The following is a 20,808-nucleotide window of genomic DNA, read 5'->3' on the forward strand; positions in this document are numbered from 1 at the left end:
TTTTTTTTTTTTTTTTGCTAGTTACTATTATCTTCTTCCATGTTATGTACAATAATCTACATTTAGACTGAAGACTCACTCTCTTCCAAAACATACCTGGACTATCTTGTCAAAACTTTCTACAGCGTTGCTAAAGTGTAAGACAACCTGATAGGTAAGAGGAAGGATCATTACTTCCAGTTCTGCTCACTTCCCCAAGCTTTACAACTGTGCCTTTCAGAAATTCTTCTGCGTACTTGGTGTCCTTTCACCTCCCCCAGGCAACCCCTACTGAACTTGAGTGAACTTCCTATATATTTCCAAAACCACAGTCCCTCAGTACAGAGCTATATTAAACTCATTCATTCTCCAGCCAGTAGTTTAAAAACAAATCATTTCTAAAACACTAAAACCCCCCTACATGCCCTTGTGCATTATTCTTACCAATTTATACATTTAAATAACATCAGAAGTTGTCTTTTGCTAAAAATTTACCAAAATATTTTAAACACATAAAAATGTAAAAACCCAAACAAACAGAAGAACAAACCAAAAACAAAAACCCAGCATAAACATTGCTTGTATAGGCATTGGTTAGAAGAGATTGCTGCACTAAGGAGTATATTCAAAAAAGTTTTTCTTTCAGTTTCATTGGATTTAGTGTCATGGATTGAAAGGTTAAGGACAACGAAACATATTGTGACCCCATCTTATATGATGTAATAGATGAGCAGGAAGTCTGAAATGCAATTAAAATAAAGCTTCTTTTTGATTACTGAAAGGTGATTGTATAAAGGGGGAAATTTAAGTACATAAAGGGAACTTAAGAACCTGAAGAGTCTTTAATGAACTGGATATGAAGACAGCTACCGACTGATGGCCCCAGGGACATTATGGAAGGCTGGCACTAACTGAAATTTTGAATACAGCCCTTAGTTGTATCATATTTATTTAAAATTTAAAAGCTGCCCAGCGTGTCACAAATGAAGTTTATTTTGCAAGCCACCCACTGCCTAAGGGGGCAGTAATATTCAATATGAAACTGCTGAAACTCCGGCGTCTGACGGATTTCATGGAGAAAAGAGATTTGAAGGTCCGACTCCAAGAGAACAAGGAGAAGAGGGAACACAAACAACAACAGTCCAAGGCCTACAAGGAGAAGTCTGGAGAAACTCTTCACAAAGGCATTCACCTCTATGTTGCCCATTAGAAAGTCATAGCTCCACCTAAGTGCTCTCCGAGCTTCTTTCAGTTCTTCCTCCTCTGCAATCAAAAATGCATTTTCATCTGCTTCCAGTTCCTCAAATGAATCTGTATCATCTTTCTCATTCTCTACTCTTGGACAGGTATCAAAGAGCATGTCAATCTCATCATCAACAGGGGTGGGCAGCAAGCTGGCACTAGGATTGTATACCAGTTCTGAGATGGTTAAAGGTTCTTCTTTCATCTTCTCCTCCTGTTCAATGGCAAGATCAACATTCTCCCCAGTGTCCTTAACTGGGGAGCTTGAAGTCACAGGTACTGAAATCTCATCTTCCTTTGGCAGTTGGATACCTGAAAAAAGGAGATGAAAATAGTGATCCTAAATTTCTGCCTTCCTGGTGGCAAAACTCAGCCTTCCAATACTATCTAATAGAGGTTGGAAAGAAAATTCTGCAATCACTTTGCATATTGAAACCAGACCACACACAATTAGCAAAAACTGGAAAAGCTTTCTGAAAAGCTCCAGAGGAGGGCAACATCTTTTACAACACTGCAGTACACCAGATCTGCTTAACTTTGTCTGATGCAGCTACCACTAACAACGGTGTAATGCAAAACAGAACAGCTTATTTTCTTCTGGCAATCAGACTTCTGATATATATGAATACCTAGTACATATGTGAATTGGTGCTATTTGGTGTCTAATAATAATAATAATAATAATAATAACAACAACAACAATCCATCTTTATTTCTTTGAGATGAATGAAGAGAAAGTGATAAGATAGTGGTTGAGATTGGGAATTTTTAATAGAGCATGACATTAAAAAGAGACAATAGATTATCATGATAAATTCATATTAACAGTAAGGAGGATAAAAGGAGAGGAAGGTTAACACACAGTATGAGGATTAGGTATCATTGAAATGGAATGGAAATGCCTCACCTCTTTAAAAAATTCCCTCTCCTCATGTCTCATTTTTTTACCAGTCATCTTTCTACTCTTCATATCCACAGTCTCTTTTCTCCCTCTCCTTTAAATCTCTCTCTCCCCCTTACAGAGGAGTCTTTCTTAGCCTTACTGGTATGCTTGTTTCTTACGACCCCACTCTCTGCCCAAGCTCTCTCTTCTCAACACTAACTACCCTTTTCCCAGTCTAACACTAACAGCAATAAATCTGCAAGAAAGTCTAGCTGTTTTGCAGCTACATCAACACTGCAGTGACTGCAGTTGTAGGAGTGGAAGGGAGGAGAGTTGGGCACAGAGCTTGGATAGTGTGATGGGAAAACAGTTTTAAATTTGTCCCACGTCCAACACTCATTACCATCATCAGATGCCATCTATGTGTAAAAGGAACAGACCATACACAGTATCATGTGCAATAGTAATACATAATAATGCTTAGTACTTCTTGTTTTGTGATGTTAAGCATTGTGATGTTAAGCACCTCTCCATTCTTTACTAATGACTAATCCAAATGCAACATACAGATAAGGATATAGCAGGTAAAACCAATACAAAGTTACACAACTTGTCCAACAAGTAACTCAGGAAATAAATGTCAAAGTACTACCTATAATTCAGATTAGCCCAATTATTTGATTTCAGCGAAAGATGTCTGTAAAAGATAGCAAACTGACATCATCAAAAATTCATTCCAGTATTAGTGCATAAAGATTAAGGTTCAGAGATTTTACAACAATGTGATATAAAAGAAAATGTATTACTACAGAAAAACAAGTAGTCAGAAAAGCATACATCTGCTAATTACACTAGACATATAATGGTTTTCAGTGTGAAGTAAAAGGGTCTCAGCAAGCTCTACTAAAGTTTTCTTTTAAAGGATGGCAAACACATAAAAAACCTAAACTAAACAAAACGCCCATTATGGTCATTTTGCGATAAGGGAAATAAGGCACGATCAGAACCATGCTATAAGGGAAAGATGCATCACTGCTCTGTAAACATATGATTAAAATTGAAAAAAACAAGGACAAAAATTGAAAAGCAAAAATCCCTATCATAAAGACATCTACAATATAGGAAGATACACAGCTTGGACGCGTTTTACTAAGCTACAATTTTAAATAGTAACGCAACCAAAATTCTGCAAAGAACCTCACTTTGAGATCAAAAGCCTTTTTTCTTGAAAATGTCCCTGATTTTTTTTTTACATTATTAGTCCTAAGAACTGTAGATACCATTCACTGTACTGAAATTACTAACTTTGTTTCTGAAACCTACTTTCTCTCTGTTTGACTAGATAGCAAAAGAATATTCTTATGCCATTACCTACTGATCATTAAATTAGCAGTAGGCATAACATTTCAGCGAAGCTGGTGATACTTACCTTACTCTAGACTTTCTGTCACAAATTTTGCATTTCTTGAATTACAAGGTCTTACAATCTCTATTTTCAATTTTTTTTTTTTTCCCCCCTGTTGTATCTACCATGACTACCATGCTCAGGGCAGGACATATCCACGAAAATCTCAGTTTCATAACTGATACCAGATCTGTGCACTACCAGGTCACTCAGCAGTAGACCTGCCCTGAGCCAGACACAGGCACATGATCACATTTCTGCCAGAGCCCGAAATACTCTGTATTTGCAGAAAAACCTGCCAATACAAAGTTAACATGTCAAAACTTTGTAAATGAAATTAAAGAAGCAGATTAATACTTTGTGAGACGGGGCTGCTGCACTAGGAATCTTAAAGCTTGTTAAGATACCTCCTCATGGAAATATCTGCCATAGTACCTTGCTGTATGCCAGCGTGCCTGACAGTTACCGCAAATTCCTCCATGCGACCTCTGCAGCTCTGTTAGCATGTTCTCCAGACAATCAAAACGGTAAGTAAGGTACTTGCAAGTTACCCCAGTTTATAGACTTCCCAAAAATTGGGTGGGCGATGACTTGTTAATATCTGGTAACTTTAAAATTATAGTGAACTTAATACCAGTTGGGATGAAATGCCAACACATGCAACATAAAATATAAAACATATTACAAATATTTCTAAAAGATATAAGAAATGACAGAACACCTGCACTTTGAACCTACTTACAATAAAACACTCCCTGAACAACCCAGCTCGCTCCTTACCTGACCAGACAACTTTCTGGATCCCCTTCTTAGTGCATGCTCTTACATGTCATGTTATATTTGTTACTGAAAATCTCTTCATTACAGAACACCATCCTCAGGAAGCATCCCCCCTTCAGTAGAGCACATTAACTATGAAAATTTATTTCCCCTTCCAAGTCTTCAGAATGGGCCAGACAGATCTCTTCCCTTGTAATTTGTTATCTTTTCCTGCTCTCTAGGAGATAAGCTGGCCATGCCTCCAGGTGAGTTTTCACATTCTGGCTAAATCAACCAAAAAGACCATTTCTGCTTCCTCTCATTTCATCCCTCAGCAAGCCAGCTTGTAAAGCTGACCTAGGAAGATAACTGTTTTTCCTCCTGGGTTAGTTCTCTGATGGTTTTTCTTCCTGACCTGGCTTGTCAGATGTTCTCACGGGTGCAGCACATTACAGGGGATGGAGAGAGAGCAGGAGTGCTCCTTTCACCAGCACCTAGCCAGCAGATCTGCATAGTTGAAATGAAACCTTGTCTGCAATAAAGAAAATGCAGATGTCTCCTCGTTAGCTCTTAATTTGACTGCCTAGCTAATAATTCCTTGCCTGAACTACTCTGTCCTCTCCTATCACAACCATTTTAGAAATTCATCACATTTCAGCATGAAACATGTTTTGTGCTGGAACTTACTGTCTACACCAGTCTTCGCATTAACAAATACACTTGCCACAGTCATCAAGAGGAGACATCAAGATCTAGACTGAAACTAGACACAACAGTATACGATCGCTAAGAGGTGAGAACAGATTTGGGGGGATCTTTCTCCTAAGCATACCATAACAGCAGGTAATGCTGGATCATCAAACCATACTCCGAGTCATTTGAGAGTGCACTCATGATACCTTAAACTATAAAAGCCAAAATTTTTAAACTCTGGAGCCCAATATTAAGCATCTACACGTATCTTTAGATACACAAGTACTACACTTCGATTTTCAAATGTGCTTTTCACTTTCTCTTAGTAGGAGTAAAAGGTAAGTTGAGCCACTTACTTAGGCACCTCAATATGGATTAAAGGACCTAATTTTAACCTCCCAAATTTGAGAATCCTGGCCATAGGCTTCTCTATACCTGCTTAGACGTAAGGTCAGTAATACATCTTCATCATGTTTCTCATCACGGAGAGGACAGCTGCAGCTACTGCAAAGAAAGGTCACCCCAATTTATGATTCTTGAGCCTTCTCTCCTTCTCCAGAGTAAATTCCAGCGTGCATAACATACATAGTGAGCATAAACAAGAAAGATCATATTAACTTTAATTAAAACTGTCTTTTTCTCAAATAACTGGCAAATGTCTGACTTTGTGATTAACTTGTAGACAGAAGGCAGCAGAGGAACCTTTTCAGATGAGTGTTTTCCGAAGGGGTTGTATTAAAATTGGAATGGGTCGCAGTTCCGAAGCATACATCAACTTTCCAGTCCACTATTTAGTTTGAGCGGGTAACTTAAAAGCAACACAATCAGAGGAAGGTACACATGAAACTAAAACAATTACTACTGCCAATCCATCCTACCTATACTCTTTACCTAATACAGGTAGTAAAGGAATTACATCCTATTCCATAGCATCAAAGCAAAAAACAAAAAGTTCAAAAAGTAAAAAAGAATTTTCAGCTGTTTTGTATCTTGTTAAAACATATAACATCAAAGTAACTGCATTTTATATCAGCCAAATATAAGCGTAAATAAGTAATATTTTAATATAAAAAATTGAAAATTTGGAATGGGCATTAACTGCTGCTGGTGCAAGGTCATTTGATATTTAAAAAATTAAATATATCAAGCTGTTCTTTTCATTCCTTCATATTCCCTACAAAAAAATAGCACAACATTTCTCAAGTCAAGGACTGAGGAAATACTTGGCTATTAACCATGGTCAATGTAAGCCCACAGCAAAGTTCCAGTCATGTTGCAATATACAGATAAATATGTTGAGCCACTCAGATTTTGATGGTGTCAAAAGACCCAAGTGTAGTGTCATTATGACACATATCATTTACAGTACTTGTGTAGGCATAAGAATATCACATTAAAGCACCGAAATTCAAAATCATTCTACAGTACAATAAATATTGCAGTGACACAAATTTAAAAAAGAAGCAAGTTCTTCACATTATTTACTTTTTGGATAGCCTTCGAGAAAGTCAGTTATCTGCAGTAATAAAACCAGGTTAAAAGAAAAAAAAAAATCCTCAGAGTCTTCCAGTGGAAAAAGAGAATATAAAAGCTAAAGCAAGCCCAAAGCCAATATCCTTTAATTACTCTACAATATTGCTGCAAATCCTTTGCTCCTATTCATACATAACAATTATTTTGCTGCTACCCTTATAAGGCTATAATTTTGTATAATTTTTTGGGCTAAACTTTGAAAAGTCTACTGTTTTTTAGTTAAAATTTATATTGTTTTTAGATTTAAAGGACTATGACTTGAGTATTAAATTACATTTGAGAAGACTTCTTCCTTCCAGTCTTCATTTTATATTTTTACCAGCAATTTACATTCCATAGATGAGAATCTTTTAATACATATTACTGGAATATTGAGTAAAAAATCTGAATTTTATTTCTTATATTATATATCCATAGCAAAAATTTGCTACACTTTTCTGGCAACTGGACAAATTTTACAGAGCCAGAGAGATGTCATCAGCCAAAACTCAGTACCTCCCTTCCACCAAATACTGGGATTGCTCCAAACCTCTAACTTGCTGCAGCAGATAGGAACATGAACAGCTGAATAAAACACGAGTTTTCAGTGGTCATCTGCTGTGAACATGAACGTGCAAGAGGTCTGACATAAATGTTGTCAGCTGCTAGTGTTTCTAAAGGGGCCAAAACCAGCAGCTGAGGATTAGCAGGATGAAGGGCAGCCCCAGCTCCACCATTCTTAAGAAGCTGCAGTTGCTGGAAATACAGCACCCCAGAAAAATGCATCCTCTGCTTATTAAAAAATTCAGTTCACACATTGTCTGGTGGCTGGATATACTGCACACAGCTTTACTTACCAGATATGCAAACAGAATTACACATCTGTAAAGGCTTTGTATAGTGGAGAAAAGAACAAGTGTGAAGATTTCCTTCTTTTAAACAGAGAACTGAAAAATTAGATATGGTCCAGAAAGAGCAGTGCTGGGAATACTTCATACAGATATGTAAACAAGGAAGGCCAGCCAGGCTGCAGTTAGGACAGTTCCTTCCTATCCCTTTTACTACTTTCTCTAGAAATATTGTGTATTCCTTTGCTTATTTTCAGTGTGGACAAAATTTATTTGTACTACGAACAGAATCACCTTTTCGAGGGAAGGAGAGGGTAACTTTCTCACATGAGCAAAGTGCACGGATGTCACAAAGAAAATGTAGGAAACAGAATCCAGAATTGCACTAAACTCAAATATTCCCCCCCACAGGATCTATATCAAAGCAGGATCTGCATCACGGCCAGATGTCCAGCCCTCAGAAGCAGGAGGCCATAGATACCCTACCTTACCCACATCCTGTGCCCATAGAAGACACCTGTTGTAGCTTTGCAAGGAGAGTAAATCAATCACAGTTTATAGTAACTCCTTTTTGGGCAGTGACCTGGCTTTCCTGCTGGCCGTTCCCATTTGTTTTAGTCTTTCGGGAACTTCTAGAAGGGAGCAAAGCCCTGTCGTAGTTGCCAACTCACATCAGCTGCAAGCACTTTGACTCCGCGGCATTACAACTGGCCTCCCAACTGTGTTGTGTGTCATGGTGTTCAACTAATGTCACAGCTAGTGCAGCCACCGGAGACCGCTGCTCTGCTTTTCACACCCCGCAAAGGGCATCCAAAGCGCAGAGACAGAAGCAAAACAGAGCATGCAGCACAGCGGACGTTCTGGAGTGCCTCTAACCTCCCTCTGGCCTGGAAGGAGCCCACCCCAGCATTGCTGACCCCCTTCCAGAACCAGGATTAAGCACTGAAAAGGCTAAGGGGAGTAGCAGCGAGAGAGAACTGTGTATCATGGGAGTGGGAATGAGAGGGCAAGATACATTTGTCAGCAGCTCAGAGAAAGGGGAGGAGCTGGTGAAGGGACTGCAGCGATTCAGTGTCTAGCACCAAGCCAAGACAGCAAGGCTGAAAAGAGCTGGGCACTGATGTGAAAAAAAAAAAAAAAGTGGGACATTTCATCATCCCCACTCAGCAACAGGGTTCTCCCAAGGAATTATGCCCCCTGGCATGAGTTTTGCACAAGCTAAATCCAGTTCTTAGGTTTCATATGCTGATATACAGGTTTTATGCATGTGTACACCAAAAGGAGTAACATCCTATAAACAGTACTGCAAAATCAAGGTTTTTAAGATCCAATGTAGCCCCAATGCACAAATCTGTTACTAGACTGGTGTCATACTAAACCGATGGCTTGTATCTATTTGGAGCCAGCATTTAACTTCTGAGGTGTAAGAATACAAAATACATGTAAATACTAATGCTTTTTCAATTTTGCTACTAATTTTTGAATCAAGGGAGTTAGGTGCATTCTCATAGACACTATAGTTTCCCGAGTGGTGAATTCATGAAGCAAAGGCAGCCAGGAGCTGTTGCTACTCAGAGACAAATCACTGCAAGAAGCAGGTTCTCCCCTATATGCTGCGCTTACTGCTTTCTGATTTTCAGATGCCAAAAGTGTGAGAATATTCTGGGTTTTGCCAGAACATTCTCAGTTAATTCTTCCGTAAATACTCATTTCTGACATGAAGATTCAATACAAAGGCATAGTTTTATACAGCTGCATGGAAACTGAAATCTGTCGACCTATATATGACAAAACATCAAAAGTAAACAGTCCCACAGAATGCATGGAGAAACAAATTCTGAAATGTCTTACTTCATTAAGGAAACAGAGACATATAGATTGATAGAGGGGTCAATCTATCTTTGGCAAAGGGATTTGGTATAAAAACAAGAAAATAAAACCCTTCATTTTGGTTGCTATCCAAAGCAATACTGAGTACTTTTTGTTTCTTGGCTTGCACTCCTGTTATGTGTAGTGAAAAAGAGATCTGAATCAGAACTCCTTTCCCCACCCACCCTTCCCCCAGTACTATTATTCGGTATATTAAATTATTCAGTAGCTAGAAAAATAACAACAACCAAGTTATGGTCTGGCAACTCAAGCCTCTCAGTTGCAGTAAAATGCTAAACTGTATCCACTACTGTATTCAGCTGACATTCAAAATCTGCTACCAACCTACCTGCTAATTTAAGAACTATTTAGTTTTGTCAGAAATTATCACAGTTTCAAGGTATTTATTCCCCTCAGTCCAAGAAAACTACAATTCCAGTCACTCATTTGTTAGCAATTAACAAATAAATCCACAATTTACTTAAGATATTACAACAAATATCATTTAAGTTTCACCTCATTCATTCCCCATTTGCAACTCTGCTCCTGTCAGTAATTTGTCCGTATTTTCTGCTGTGCTCAATGTAACGTTGCCATTCACAGTACAGTTCCTTTCCAAGAGACCACTATTAACATAATAAACTACAGGGCAGGGAAAAAAAGGTTTAAGAAAATAAATGTAAATTTACCAGCCCTTCTGGCTGTGATCTTGGAGCCATGCCGCAGTAATCGAATGCACACTTCCTTGTTGCAGTGGTTAACCATCCGCAAATGAATGCTTCTCTTGGTTTGGATTTTTACAAGACATTTCACCATTTTGACTATTAATTCCTCTTCTCAAAGTCTTGTAAAGGCTATACCCATATCAGCTTGGACCTTTTATTGAGTTCCCACTGAGTTTTAAGAGGCTAGCACAAGTCACTCTCAATGAATCAAATGACAAGCTTCTAACATGGCCACAAAAATATCCCAGTAGGGAACAGAATGAGAGGTTATTTTTAAACATTTCCAAATGCCTCATAACTTACAATACAAACTTCCACAGCATCCATCTCAGTTAGCAGTTGCTAGCATAACAGCTGAACCACACACACAAGCATAAAAATATCCAGGGCATCAAAACACAGTGCAGTGAAACAAAAGGCCAGCATTTAGGGTCTGTTTTTCACAGAACAAAATGAGACTGTGCCCATTATTTTTCTACAGAGCTTCAATTTGGCCACTGATGTCAGTTTCCCACCACTGCCTGGAAAGTAGTTGTGGAAAATGCAAAGGGAAAGGAAACGGAAAAATCCTATGCTGTGCTTACAAACCTTAGTTACAAGGTAAACCAATGAGATGAAAATGCTTTCATTTCAAGCCTAGAATCAAAGCTGACCTGCCTGTGTATAAACAAGAAGAGAAAATTCCTAAGTTTAGGAAAAATGTCTCTCTTTGCATATGTGCTCCAGTTCCCACTTGTGGACAACTATTGGACATATTCGTATCCACCAGAAAGAAGTGTTGCTTCACGAGGCTCAGCACTTCCCCGTCCCCGTCCAGCAGAAATATGCAGGCTCCTAAAAAAAGGCATGACGCACATACGCCGGCTGCTGCTAACTTGCTCCAGCTGGAAGCTGGAATGCAACCATGCGCACAGCATCACAGTCTCCTAGTGGGAAAAGAGCTCTTACTGGGTCCACTGAAACCACAGAAAGGAGATAAACTGGAAGGCGTGTACTGCGGGGCGGAGGCAGCCTCTCACATCCCAGAATACTTACCTTTAACATGTTTACAACATGTTGTGCCATGCAAGTCTTCGTTATCTGACGTCCTTGCGCAAATATGTGGGAAAGAACGCGGCAGGGGAGAGAGTCCTGCTAATAGTGTATTTTACACCAAATGATTTCTCTCATGAAAGACATCTGCTTCAATGGAGCTTTTGGAAAGCATCTTCATGGTGGCTCCTTTCCCCTGCCTGGCCCATACAGTATGAATATCCAGCAGTGCTCCTTTTTACTCCTTCCCCCTGCAGGGTAAACACTCCTCTCTTCCTTTCCTTCTCTGCAAGCACTTCCTTGTGGGTCTGAGGAAAGATCAAGTGCCCCTTCGCTTTCTACCTCCATTTTGTCACCACTTCAAAAGTAAGATTCTGTCTGCTTTTCTCACCTTTATTCTCGTAACTGCTGTAGCAACCAAAAGAAGATCATTAAAATCTCACTAAAAAGGGTTGAGTCTTCACTGTGTACACAGCTACAAAAACTGGAAAGCACCAATTCTTACAATAACCACCACCGTGTTCAATACTGTTACAGTGTTCTTGCTGTACAAACATAACATGTGAACAGAATCTTACCATTATTTCACTTTTTACTAGCATATTTTTTATATTTATTCATACTATTATTCATAAGTGGCCAATTTTTCATGTGTTGTTGCCTAAGCTGTACCCACAAAAACTCCGTATGCCTCTGCTCTACAGCCAAAGCTTACGCAGACGAGAACTCACACACAGAGACAGCTAGACTGGTAGTAGCTGATGTGTGCTCATTCCCATACATGCTTGTAAGATGCAACAAAGGCTCCACATTATAAAGTAAAGATATCACTCGTGCCAATTAATTGCCATTAATGCAATATTTCTTATACTTGAATGACACACAAAATTAAGTTTGCTAAAGGATAAGAGCTCTCCGTACACAACTCAGATGCACAGGCTTACAATTTCATAAGAAAAAAAAAATCTTAAAAGATCAATGAGGAGATCTAAAAAGTGTGTAACTCTCTGGGGAATAAAAAATTGAGGAACATGGATAAACAAGAAGAATTTAGAATGAGTCTGTGCCATCAACTCTCTCTTTTCTAAAATACAGTACAAGGTAGATCAATCAATAGAATGACTGAAGCATGCTACTTTCACTTTGGTTGCTCCAAAGGCAAAAGTCAATGTCACCAGGAAAATAATTCATGTATGAAACCTGAGCATACAAGTATCAAGCGACTTAAAAGAAGTTTTCGTCACTTTGTCAAAACCACATTAACATCCTGTGACACAGAGGTGTGGTTTTGCCCTTTTTTTTTTTCTTTTCTTTTCTTTTTTTAATTGGACTACTCAAACACGTGAAGCCCTGACAGCATCTGGTGCTGGAAAATCCAAAGACAATGATCCACCACCTGCAAAATAATTGCCAAGTGATCAGGACAGGCAATAAACTGTCTCACCAAATCCGATGGCGAAAGAAGGCAGCCACCAAAAAAAAAATAACATGCTCAACTCCACGTGGAGCAAGGACCATGGAAAGGACCTAATAGGACCATTCAGAAGGACCTAATTTGGCCATCTGTGACAAAAATGAATTTTGCAATCATACTTCTGGACACACTTAAAACTTTTGTAGCTAGGTGCCTTTTGAACAATGTCTTTTAGGTTCAAAGGGTAGAAATTATCTCTCCAAGCATATCTGACACTCATACATGTAAAATCTAATTCCATGTAATAACATTCTACGCACAACAGTAATTTTATGGTTGCATCTTTACACTACTGTGCCTCTTTCCTCCTCCTGAGACAGAAGGGACATTAGTGCAAAACAAGAGTCAGTAACAAGGAATGTGAAAGCCTGAAGAACCAATCTAAGCAGTAGCAACAAAGCACTGAGAGATGACCTGCAATACCTAAGCCATGAGGACTTGAGATGAGTTTTTTAGTTTGATAAAATATGCATTGGCTGGTGGCCAATCTCTTAGGTAAGTCACTTACATAACTATAATTTAAAACAGGAATGAAAGCACATTTAAGAATACAAATTCAAATCTGGTGCTTAAATTAGTAATTAGACACCTGTATATGACTGCTAAGTGCAGACTAAAGAATTGCCTCTTGAAGAATGACACACCAATAGACAAACTCTGGATGTTTTTGCCTGCCATTCTAATAAAAAATAAAATGCCCTTACTTGTTTTCAAATCCTCTTGCCTAAGTGCCAACTGCTAAAGTAACTATTACAGTGATATCATGGGCATCCAGTATCTCTCTTCCCACAAACAGTGGTCATTTATGTCATTTATGACCATGTTTAGTCAGTACACCCTTTCTTACATGTCTGCAAAACCACTGGACAATTTGGGCTTTTTCGGAGGACAGATTCACTTCAGCATAATAGCCAGAGTAGATTTCTAAGATGGAATTTCAAATAGAAGAATGGCTGGGCTTTAGTGTTTTTCAATATTTGGTTGCATAGTGGGTTTTTTTCCATCTGAAAGGATGGACAACAAGGCAGGCTGAAGCTGCTCAAAATCCCCTGCAGACTCTGCTATCGCCATCTCCGATGGATTTGTCCCCTAGTAACCACCAAGTAATTGGCACAAAATCTTCCCTCTCACCTGGCAGTTTCTGTTAGTTCAGTTTCATACCGCCCAGGCTCAGCCAACTCAGAGTTCATGTCTCCAGAAGTTTCAGGAAGCAGAGGTATTTACTCAAGACACTGAGGCCACCATATTTTTGGCCATGTGTTTTGCTCACAATATATAAAGCCAATTTAAAATTAAGAACAAGTAAGTTTTGCTCAGTTAAAAGACAAAGCTGTGCACTCTCCTGCATCTGCCCAAGGTATGCACAGCTGACAGCGCCATTATAGCCACCTCTGCTAACAAGCTGCTTGGGCCCATCTACACAGCACAATGCAGCACCTTGTGAAGGTCTCGGCCATCAGCAGCTGGAACATCCGTATGCATACGGCAGCACCTTGCAGAAATACAAGCAGGGGTCCTGGAAGCTGCATGAGCCTACCCACGCAGTGTAGGGACATCTGACCTAGGCACGGCTACACTGTGCTCTCGATAGCATCTGCAGGCCCTTTGGAAAGCACCTCAGGGTGTCCACCCCCACCTCAGGCCCAGACATTTAGAGATGCCACAGCTGTTTCACACACGTAACACACTAAAACCAGCTTCCCAATGCAGGTGAGTCAGTCCTAGGGCTAGCTGCCGTCCCTCTCCCCATCTCCTGCTCCTGCCCTTGCCCTCGCCCAGGACCTTGCCCGACCCTCTCTGATGAGCCACTTAAAGGTTGAGCCAGCCAGTGGTGGGACACTGTACAGTTAGGGGGTTGTTGGTTGTGGGTTTGGGGTTTTTTTTTTTTTGTTTTGATTTGGTTGGCTTTTTTTTTTTAAACTACTTCTCCCAGTTCACTCTGGGGTGATTAGTGCTGGTGCAAAGAAGCAGATGGGAATCCACAGAAGTGGACTGAGTGCCTGTGAGGAAGAGAGCCAGCATCAGTGTCAGAGAGCTGTGAGATCAGTTCAAGCTGCAATTTGATAATATAGCCAAGTTTGCTGCGGGAAAATACCGTAAAAGAGCTAAGTACTGTTAACTTAGCAGTTGGTGGTATTTACCTATGCATAACATATTCTACACGAAACCCACCAGCGAATATTTCAATTAAATCATAGTATTAAAAACAATCTGACTAAAAGGAAGCATGACTTTCAAACTTCTGCAATACATACATTTGAAACCAGCACTCTCTGGTGAGCATATAGCAGTGATAAGTCAGCAGTTTCCAAAAATGGGTTTAATTGCTTAGAGTTGTAAGTGTGACACAGCAGTCTTACAAGCAGCAAGCTGTTGGTACTCTGCAGTGGTAGAAACTGCCTAGCAGGAACACAGTGCTTGGTACTTGGCTGCCAAAAAGTGAATTCTCAGATACAGGTATTTCACAGCAGAGGTTAACAAGTAATTATTAAAATTAACTACATGTCATGCAGCTACTACTACTCATTATAAAAAGCTAAATACATAGACAATCTAATTCACCCTGTTCTTACTACGTTCAGTGTTGAAACTCCAAAGAATGAACAAAACATGTTCATATGACTCCTATAAAATGAAATTAGGACGTACTCCAATGAAAATGAATGAACATACTTGCTCAGCTCTCTTCTGCTTCCCATTAATTGATCACAACAAAGCAACAGAGGAGGTCGTATTTCCCAACTTCTGAAACAATTAGCTCACAACATCTCAAGTGGGAACCACTGTTAGTTTTTGTTTGGTTGGCTTCCTTTTTTATTAGGAAGAATGCAGTTATCCTCATTTAAACTGGCTAAAATGTTCATACCATTCTTTGTAATGACCGCATCTCAAAAAGATAGGTGTTGAGTGTGATTTTTAAAATATCAAGGAATAAACAAATACATGGAAAACCTTGTTCTACAAAATGCATTCAAACTGATCTCCTAATAACGTCCCTTTATGTCAATGGGATTAAATTAGCAGAGACTTTTTCCTAGCTGACCTTCAAATAATGTCCCTTTTTGTCAATGGAATTAAATTAGCAGACAGTTTTTCCTAACATTAGAAAAGAAAGAAAGAAATATAAAAGTAAAGGGAAGCAAGGAAAAAAACATACCTAGCAGTAAACTGCCAGTTTTCACCCCTGCGTAACTGCAGTTACTATTTAGTAAAATGGTGCTATGTTGAATTATTTCTTTCCTGTTAAGTTCCTTTCACCTGACAATCTAAAAAAAGATTTTTGAAACAGAAAACTTAAGAGTAGTAACTTTCCTCACAACGTATCTCGCATGAAGCTTGTGCACAGTTCCTTGAGCTAGTGATCATTTCTCAGTATGACGTACTCCTAATGGAAATTACTAGATTTTTTCCACCTCCCTGAGTCACTAACACAGCTTTTACCGAATATTTTATAATAAATATTGGTAGTGTTTGGCAAGAATTGGGTAAGTGACTCACCATCATCTAAAGGAACCTCTTCCTCCTCGCAGGGAGAAGGAAGGAGGGGCTGCAGAGGTTCCATGTTGATTATGAGTTGCTTGTTCAACGAGGGAGAGCTGCGACTCTGGGTAATGCTGGTTCTAAAAGAACAGGGAAAACAGGGTCAGTTTATTCACAAGGAAACAACTGCAGTCCAATCTCAGAATTGTTTTGCATAAATTACAATAGGCCTTGAGCTATCACAACAAGCTCTGCACACTGAACGCTGCTTTCAGCCATGTTGTGTTACACCCTCAGCAGATATAAACCTTTCAATATCTGAAGTGTAAGAGAAGGTTTTGTGCCAGTTTACTTCCCTTTTCTCAGCCTGACTCCTTCTCATCTCATGCAGGATTTCAGCGTGTTGCTCCTCTCCACACTGTGCAGCAGACATAAGCACTTGGCTTCAAGGAAGGGGAAGGTAGAGAGGATACAAATCATTTTCCTGATGATGTTCCATTGCCTCCGGGACTGGGTAAAGGATTTGTTACGGTTTGATTACTGCAGACGAAAGACTAAAGCAGGAACAACCGTATCCTCCAGTTAACAGACACACAGCGCTCTCATTCTCACGCACCCCAGACACTGCCTCTACACCATGCCTCCAAGTGCTCAGGCTGGTTTTCTTTCTTGTCTTACTTGGCTCTAACAGGCTTTCCTGACAGCAGGTGTTGAACTTTCTCAGGAAAGTTTGAGGAATGCTGATGATTTGCTTCAGTCATGAGGCTCATCAGCCTAAAACCATATTATTGAGAAAATAAAATGGCTCTTTAGAATGTTATCTAGCACTTACATGATACAGGCCTGAAGCAAGAATCCTGCAATAAATCTGAACCATTACATTATAAAATATTTACTTTTGACAAAAGCAAAGTTGAAAAGGAAGAGGATTCTACTTGACTTCAAATGGTACATAGGTACAGTGCTGAAGTTTCACAAAATGGATTTCAAGTTTGCACAAAGACTCAACTTAAAATTCCACATAGATAAACAAACTGAACAAAGCACCTATTGCAAGTGAAGAGACAGTGTGTTGCTGAGGGTTTAGGTAAACTCAGGTCACAAATGTCCTACTCTAAGTCACATTACGTGTCATTAAATATTCTGTGGGGATAAACAAACTTTCTTGCTCAATTGCCATGATTCCTTGCTTATTAACATATGCCCAAAGCTACTTATGTCCTCATTTGCATTCTGTGAGCAGTCTCTAATAACTATTTAGTTTAAGTTTTCACTATCCAAAGAAGTTTTTCACTCAGACTACTGTAATTACAATCACTGCAACCCAACGGTACCTCCACAGACTTGTTATGCATCCCCTGGATCTTTGTGCTTCTGTAAAGAGCTATCAAGCAACTCCCAGAACCAGAGTTGTGCCTGGGAGCACCCATAAGGCTCCTACTCCATACTTATTTACAAAGATCCCTCCTTCAGGCATGCCCTGGAAGCGAAATATTAAATCATTCACTGTGTATTTGTCAGAAGAACTTGGCACCGCATTAATGCTGCATAACTACACACTCCAACAGATTTTCAATCTGTAGTGCTTTAAGTGTAATATCCAAACACAAAGATATTGAACAGTTACCTCCTCACAACTGCATTTCCTTCTCAATGCAGCCATGGTACCACTGATTTAACTTGGAGGGAGGGGGCGCAGGGAGGGAGATGTGTATGTGTATGTGTATGTGTATGTGTATGTGTATGTGTATGTGTATATGTATATGTATATGTATATATATATAATTTGTTTTTTTTTTTTAACTTCAATCATATCGTTTCCTCTAAATGTTTTGCATCTGAAAAACTACCATTTCCTGCCCCCAAACCCTCTTTCATAGACTAACTTGTTTCTAAATCTTGCATTTTTTGGAGCTGAAAATTTTCTGTGCTTTTTGCCTACATGTGCTCTTAGAAGGACAAGCTATCTACTGGTCTCCCATTTCAAAACACTTGAAATCATTAGACATTTTCTTAGTCTTTCTAAGAAAGTGAACATGGAACTACCATAATATTGTAAATGCAAACATTTTAAGAAGGTTAATCATAAAAAAAATACATTACTATTTATGGGTGTTAAATCCATGTGACATTGCTCTATAAACTTTTTTGCCCTCTGATCTGTTTCTTTATGTACACTAAGAGTTTTAAACAATGTGTTTAAAATACTTTAAATACTGCAAGCAAAGAAAAGTAAAATACAAGATAAAAATTAATTTGACATGAAAATCTTTTCTTATCCTATGGAAGAAAGAAACCCTATGGAAAGTAGGCAATAAGCTATTTCCTTATGTGAGTAACTATTTTCATTTAAAATGCATTTGTGTGCCCAAGTAATCTACCCTGCCTCAATGATAGACCTATATTCTGCCTTCTGTGTTCTCAGTTAACACATTCTAGACCACCACTTACCCCACTTTTAAATGTAAAAGCATGTTCACAAGCAAAGCATGGCCTTACTACTAATTACATAATAGGGCTGGACAGCTTATTTATAAATATTTGCTGCACATATATTCCTGCCCTTTAATAAAGACAATCCACTTTTCTCTCAAATATAGACGGAATCGCCATATTCAATTAAAAATCAACCAAACACACACCCTTTGCCCCTAAAAAAAATCACAATAACAATAGGGATATGGCTGTAGAATGTCCAGAAAGTTAAGTAACCTTTAAAAAAAGTTTTTAAATAGCTTTTTCCTGCTGGCCTCTTTCTTCTCTTCTGAAGGACTTTAATTAGGTTCTTATCAATTTTCACTGCCACTACAATGAGTGATAAGGACCAGACAGTATTAGTTTGCTAGCGAAGTCCAGCTGCTTATTTCTAACAAGCCAAATCTTTTTTCTCCGAAAAAAGGGTGCTCTGATCTTTTTTCTCTTCACTTCCTGCTTTTTAATCTGACTGTATTATGGAAAAACTATCACGTATACCTTTAAACATACCCATATACATACACAAAATAGAATCTTTCAAAACTGGGCAAGAACTAGGAATGAAATGAGAACGTACTTTTCTGTCAAGATCATGTAATAACAGTCTATGTCATAACACAGAAAATAATATAAGCTACTTATCTGACTGATTGATTAAACCCAGTTTCGAAGCAGCACAGATTAAGTTCCCTTGTGGAGGAGACAATACGCTATTGTCAGAATTTTGTAACACTGGCAACACGTATTCCCCAAGGCTTGCATGTCTTATTGTGGAAGCTCAGAATGACAGCCATTACATCTCACAGTAAAGGAAAGAGAATTTCTCTGTAGAGAACAATAATCCTCCTTAGTCCTTAAACTTTAATATTGAATGCCAAGACATACCTGTGAACTTCAGGAGGTTCCCTCTGGATTTTAGAACTTGCCTCCACAACCTCTTTGGCTACTTTTCCACTGCATTAAAACGTGAAATAAATATTGAAGTAAATACTAAGATGAGCTCATTACACGCCAAGCACTATACATACATGAACAATTAAGTTACATTCAAAAGAAGAAAAAAAAAAAATCCCGTGTAGTGGATATATAATGTCCCGGATTAAAAATGCTGCTGACCACTTTCTGCAAAGCTACTGAAGAAAAAGGAACCTTCTGTAGTAAAACGCTAGGAGTGGGACTGGACTGCACGCACCTCTGGTCCAGAGTTGCCCAGTTTCAGGAGGCATACAATCTCTACACCAGCCACACATCCTTGTTTTTACAGAAACTGCACCAAAAGTGGAGCCCTGTTCTGGTGAAACTGCTCTTTGACAGAAGTCTGTATGAAGCCTCCAGTTTATTTTATAAGTGATGCTAAAGAGACAACAGAAAATGTTTCGAATCCTGACCTGGATTACGTGTGAACAGGTCCTCAAGAAGGAAAAGCCCTTAATTTGCCATGAGTAATTACTGACATTTTTTCTTACTTTCTGAAGTAGTTTACCATGAAAAACAAACAGCAAACACCCACCTATATCGAAATCTACTGCCTTTAAAAAATATCTTGCTGCTGGACATGGTCTTGATCTGACTGGATTTTGCATACCTTGAAGAAAAAGAACACAAGTTGTCACATCTTCAGCACAGAAGGAACCTGATAAGCAAAAACGAACAAGGCCAACTACAAGCTTTGTTATTTTTATACCACAAAGTAACATTCAGTAATTGGGCTTTCCAACTTTTTTTACGGCCTTTATACAAATTAGGATCTAAAGCATACATAAAACAATTCAGACAGCACAGAATGACCGAACATAAAACAAGTGATTACTGGGATAGGAAAGCAAGAAAATTAAATGCCGACACTTGCTGCATCTCTAGGGGCTTTCATTCGCAGGATGAAGGAAAGACCGTGGTACACCAAAAGCCCCTAGGACAAGTTTGCCCTGACACTACCTTGCTTGTGGGAAGATACGGCTATTTTCACTTTCCCACTAGTAAAGCAAAGAAATAATAAAGAAGTGGTAACACTTTGTAAGGGACTGAACTGTAAAGCATTTGTCTCAAAGATTGCTTGTCTAAGCGAAGAATAGTATGGGAGTGGCTGCGGGGCCATGGAGACCAGCTCTGGTTTGCAGGGGCTGTGCCGTGCGCAGGATTCGGTTGGGCTCAACCGAGGGTCACGAGAGACCCCGCGCTAGCCGCAGTCGTGAGGAGCGTGTGCGCATGTGCAGCCGCGTGCCAGCCGCGTGCTAGCCGCGTGCTAGCCGCATGAGGAGCGAGGCTGGAGCCGTGCGAAGCCTACGCACCTGCGCAGGAATGTAGCAACGTGCAAGTACCTGCCGTTGCCATGGAAACCACAGCCCCTGAGTGAGGATAAAGGGGGCTGCCCAGACAAGGCCAGGCGTGTCGCTCACTGCCGACCCCCCTGACACGCCGCCCACGACCGAAAG

At 39.4% G+C, this 20,808-nt stretch overlaps 1 protein-coding gene across 1 annotated transcript in view; it reads right to left on the reverse strand.

Moving 5' to 3' along the window:
* Nucleotides 1–937: 937 nt before the first annotated feature.
* Nucleotides 938–20,808, reverse strand: part of FRMD3 (FERM domain containing 3) — a 63,983-nt gene continuing 44,112 nt past the window's right edge. Inside the window, exons 9-12 of the mRNA XM_009575572.1 lie at nt 19,887–19,961; nt 19,262–19,330; nt 15,920–16,041; nt 938–1,533 (exon numbers count right to left, since the gene is read on the reverse strand). Coding sequence (XP_009573867.1) covers nt 938–1,533; nt 15,920–16,041; nt 19,262–19,330; nt 19,887–19,961 — 862 coding nt within the window. The remainder of the gene's footprint in view (nt 1,534–15,919; nt 16,042–19,261; nt 19,331–19,886; nt 19,962–20,808) is intronic.

This window comes from Fulmarus glacialis, unplaced genomic scaffold (genome assembly GCF_000690835.1).
Source record: "Fulmarus glacialis isolate BGI_N327 unplaced genomic scaffold, ASM69083v1 scaffold6384, whole genome shotgun sequence".
In the NCBI taxonomy this organism is placed as follows: Eukaryota; Metazoa; Chordata; class Aves; order Procellariiformes; family Procellariidae; genus Fulmarus; species Fulmarus glacialis.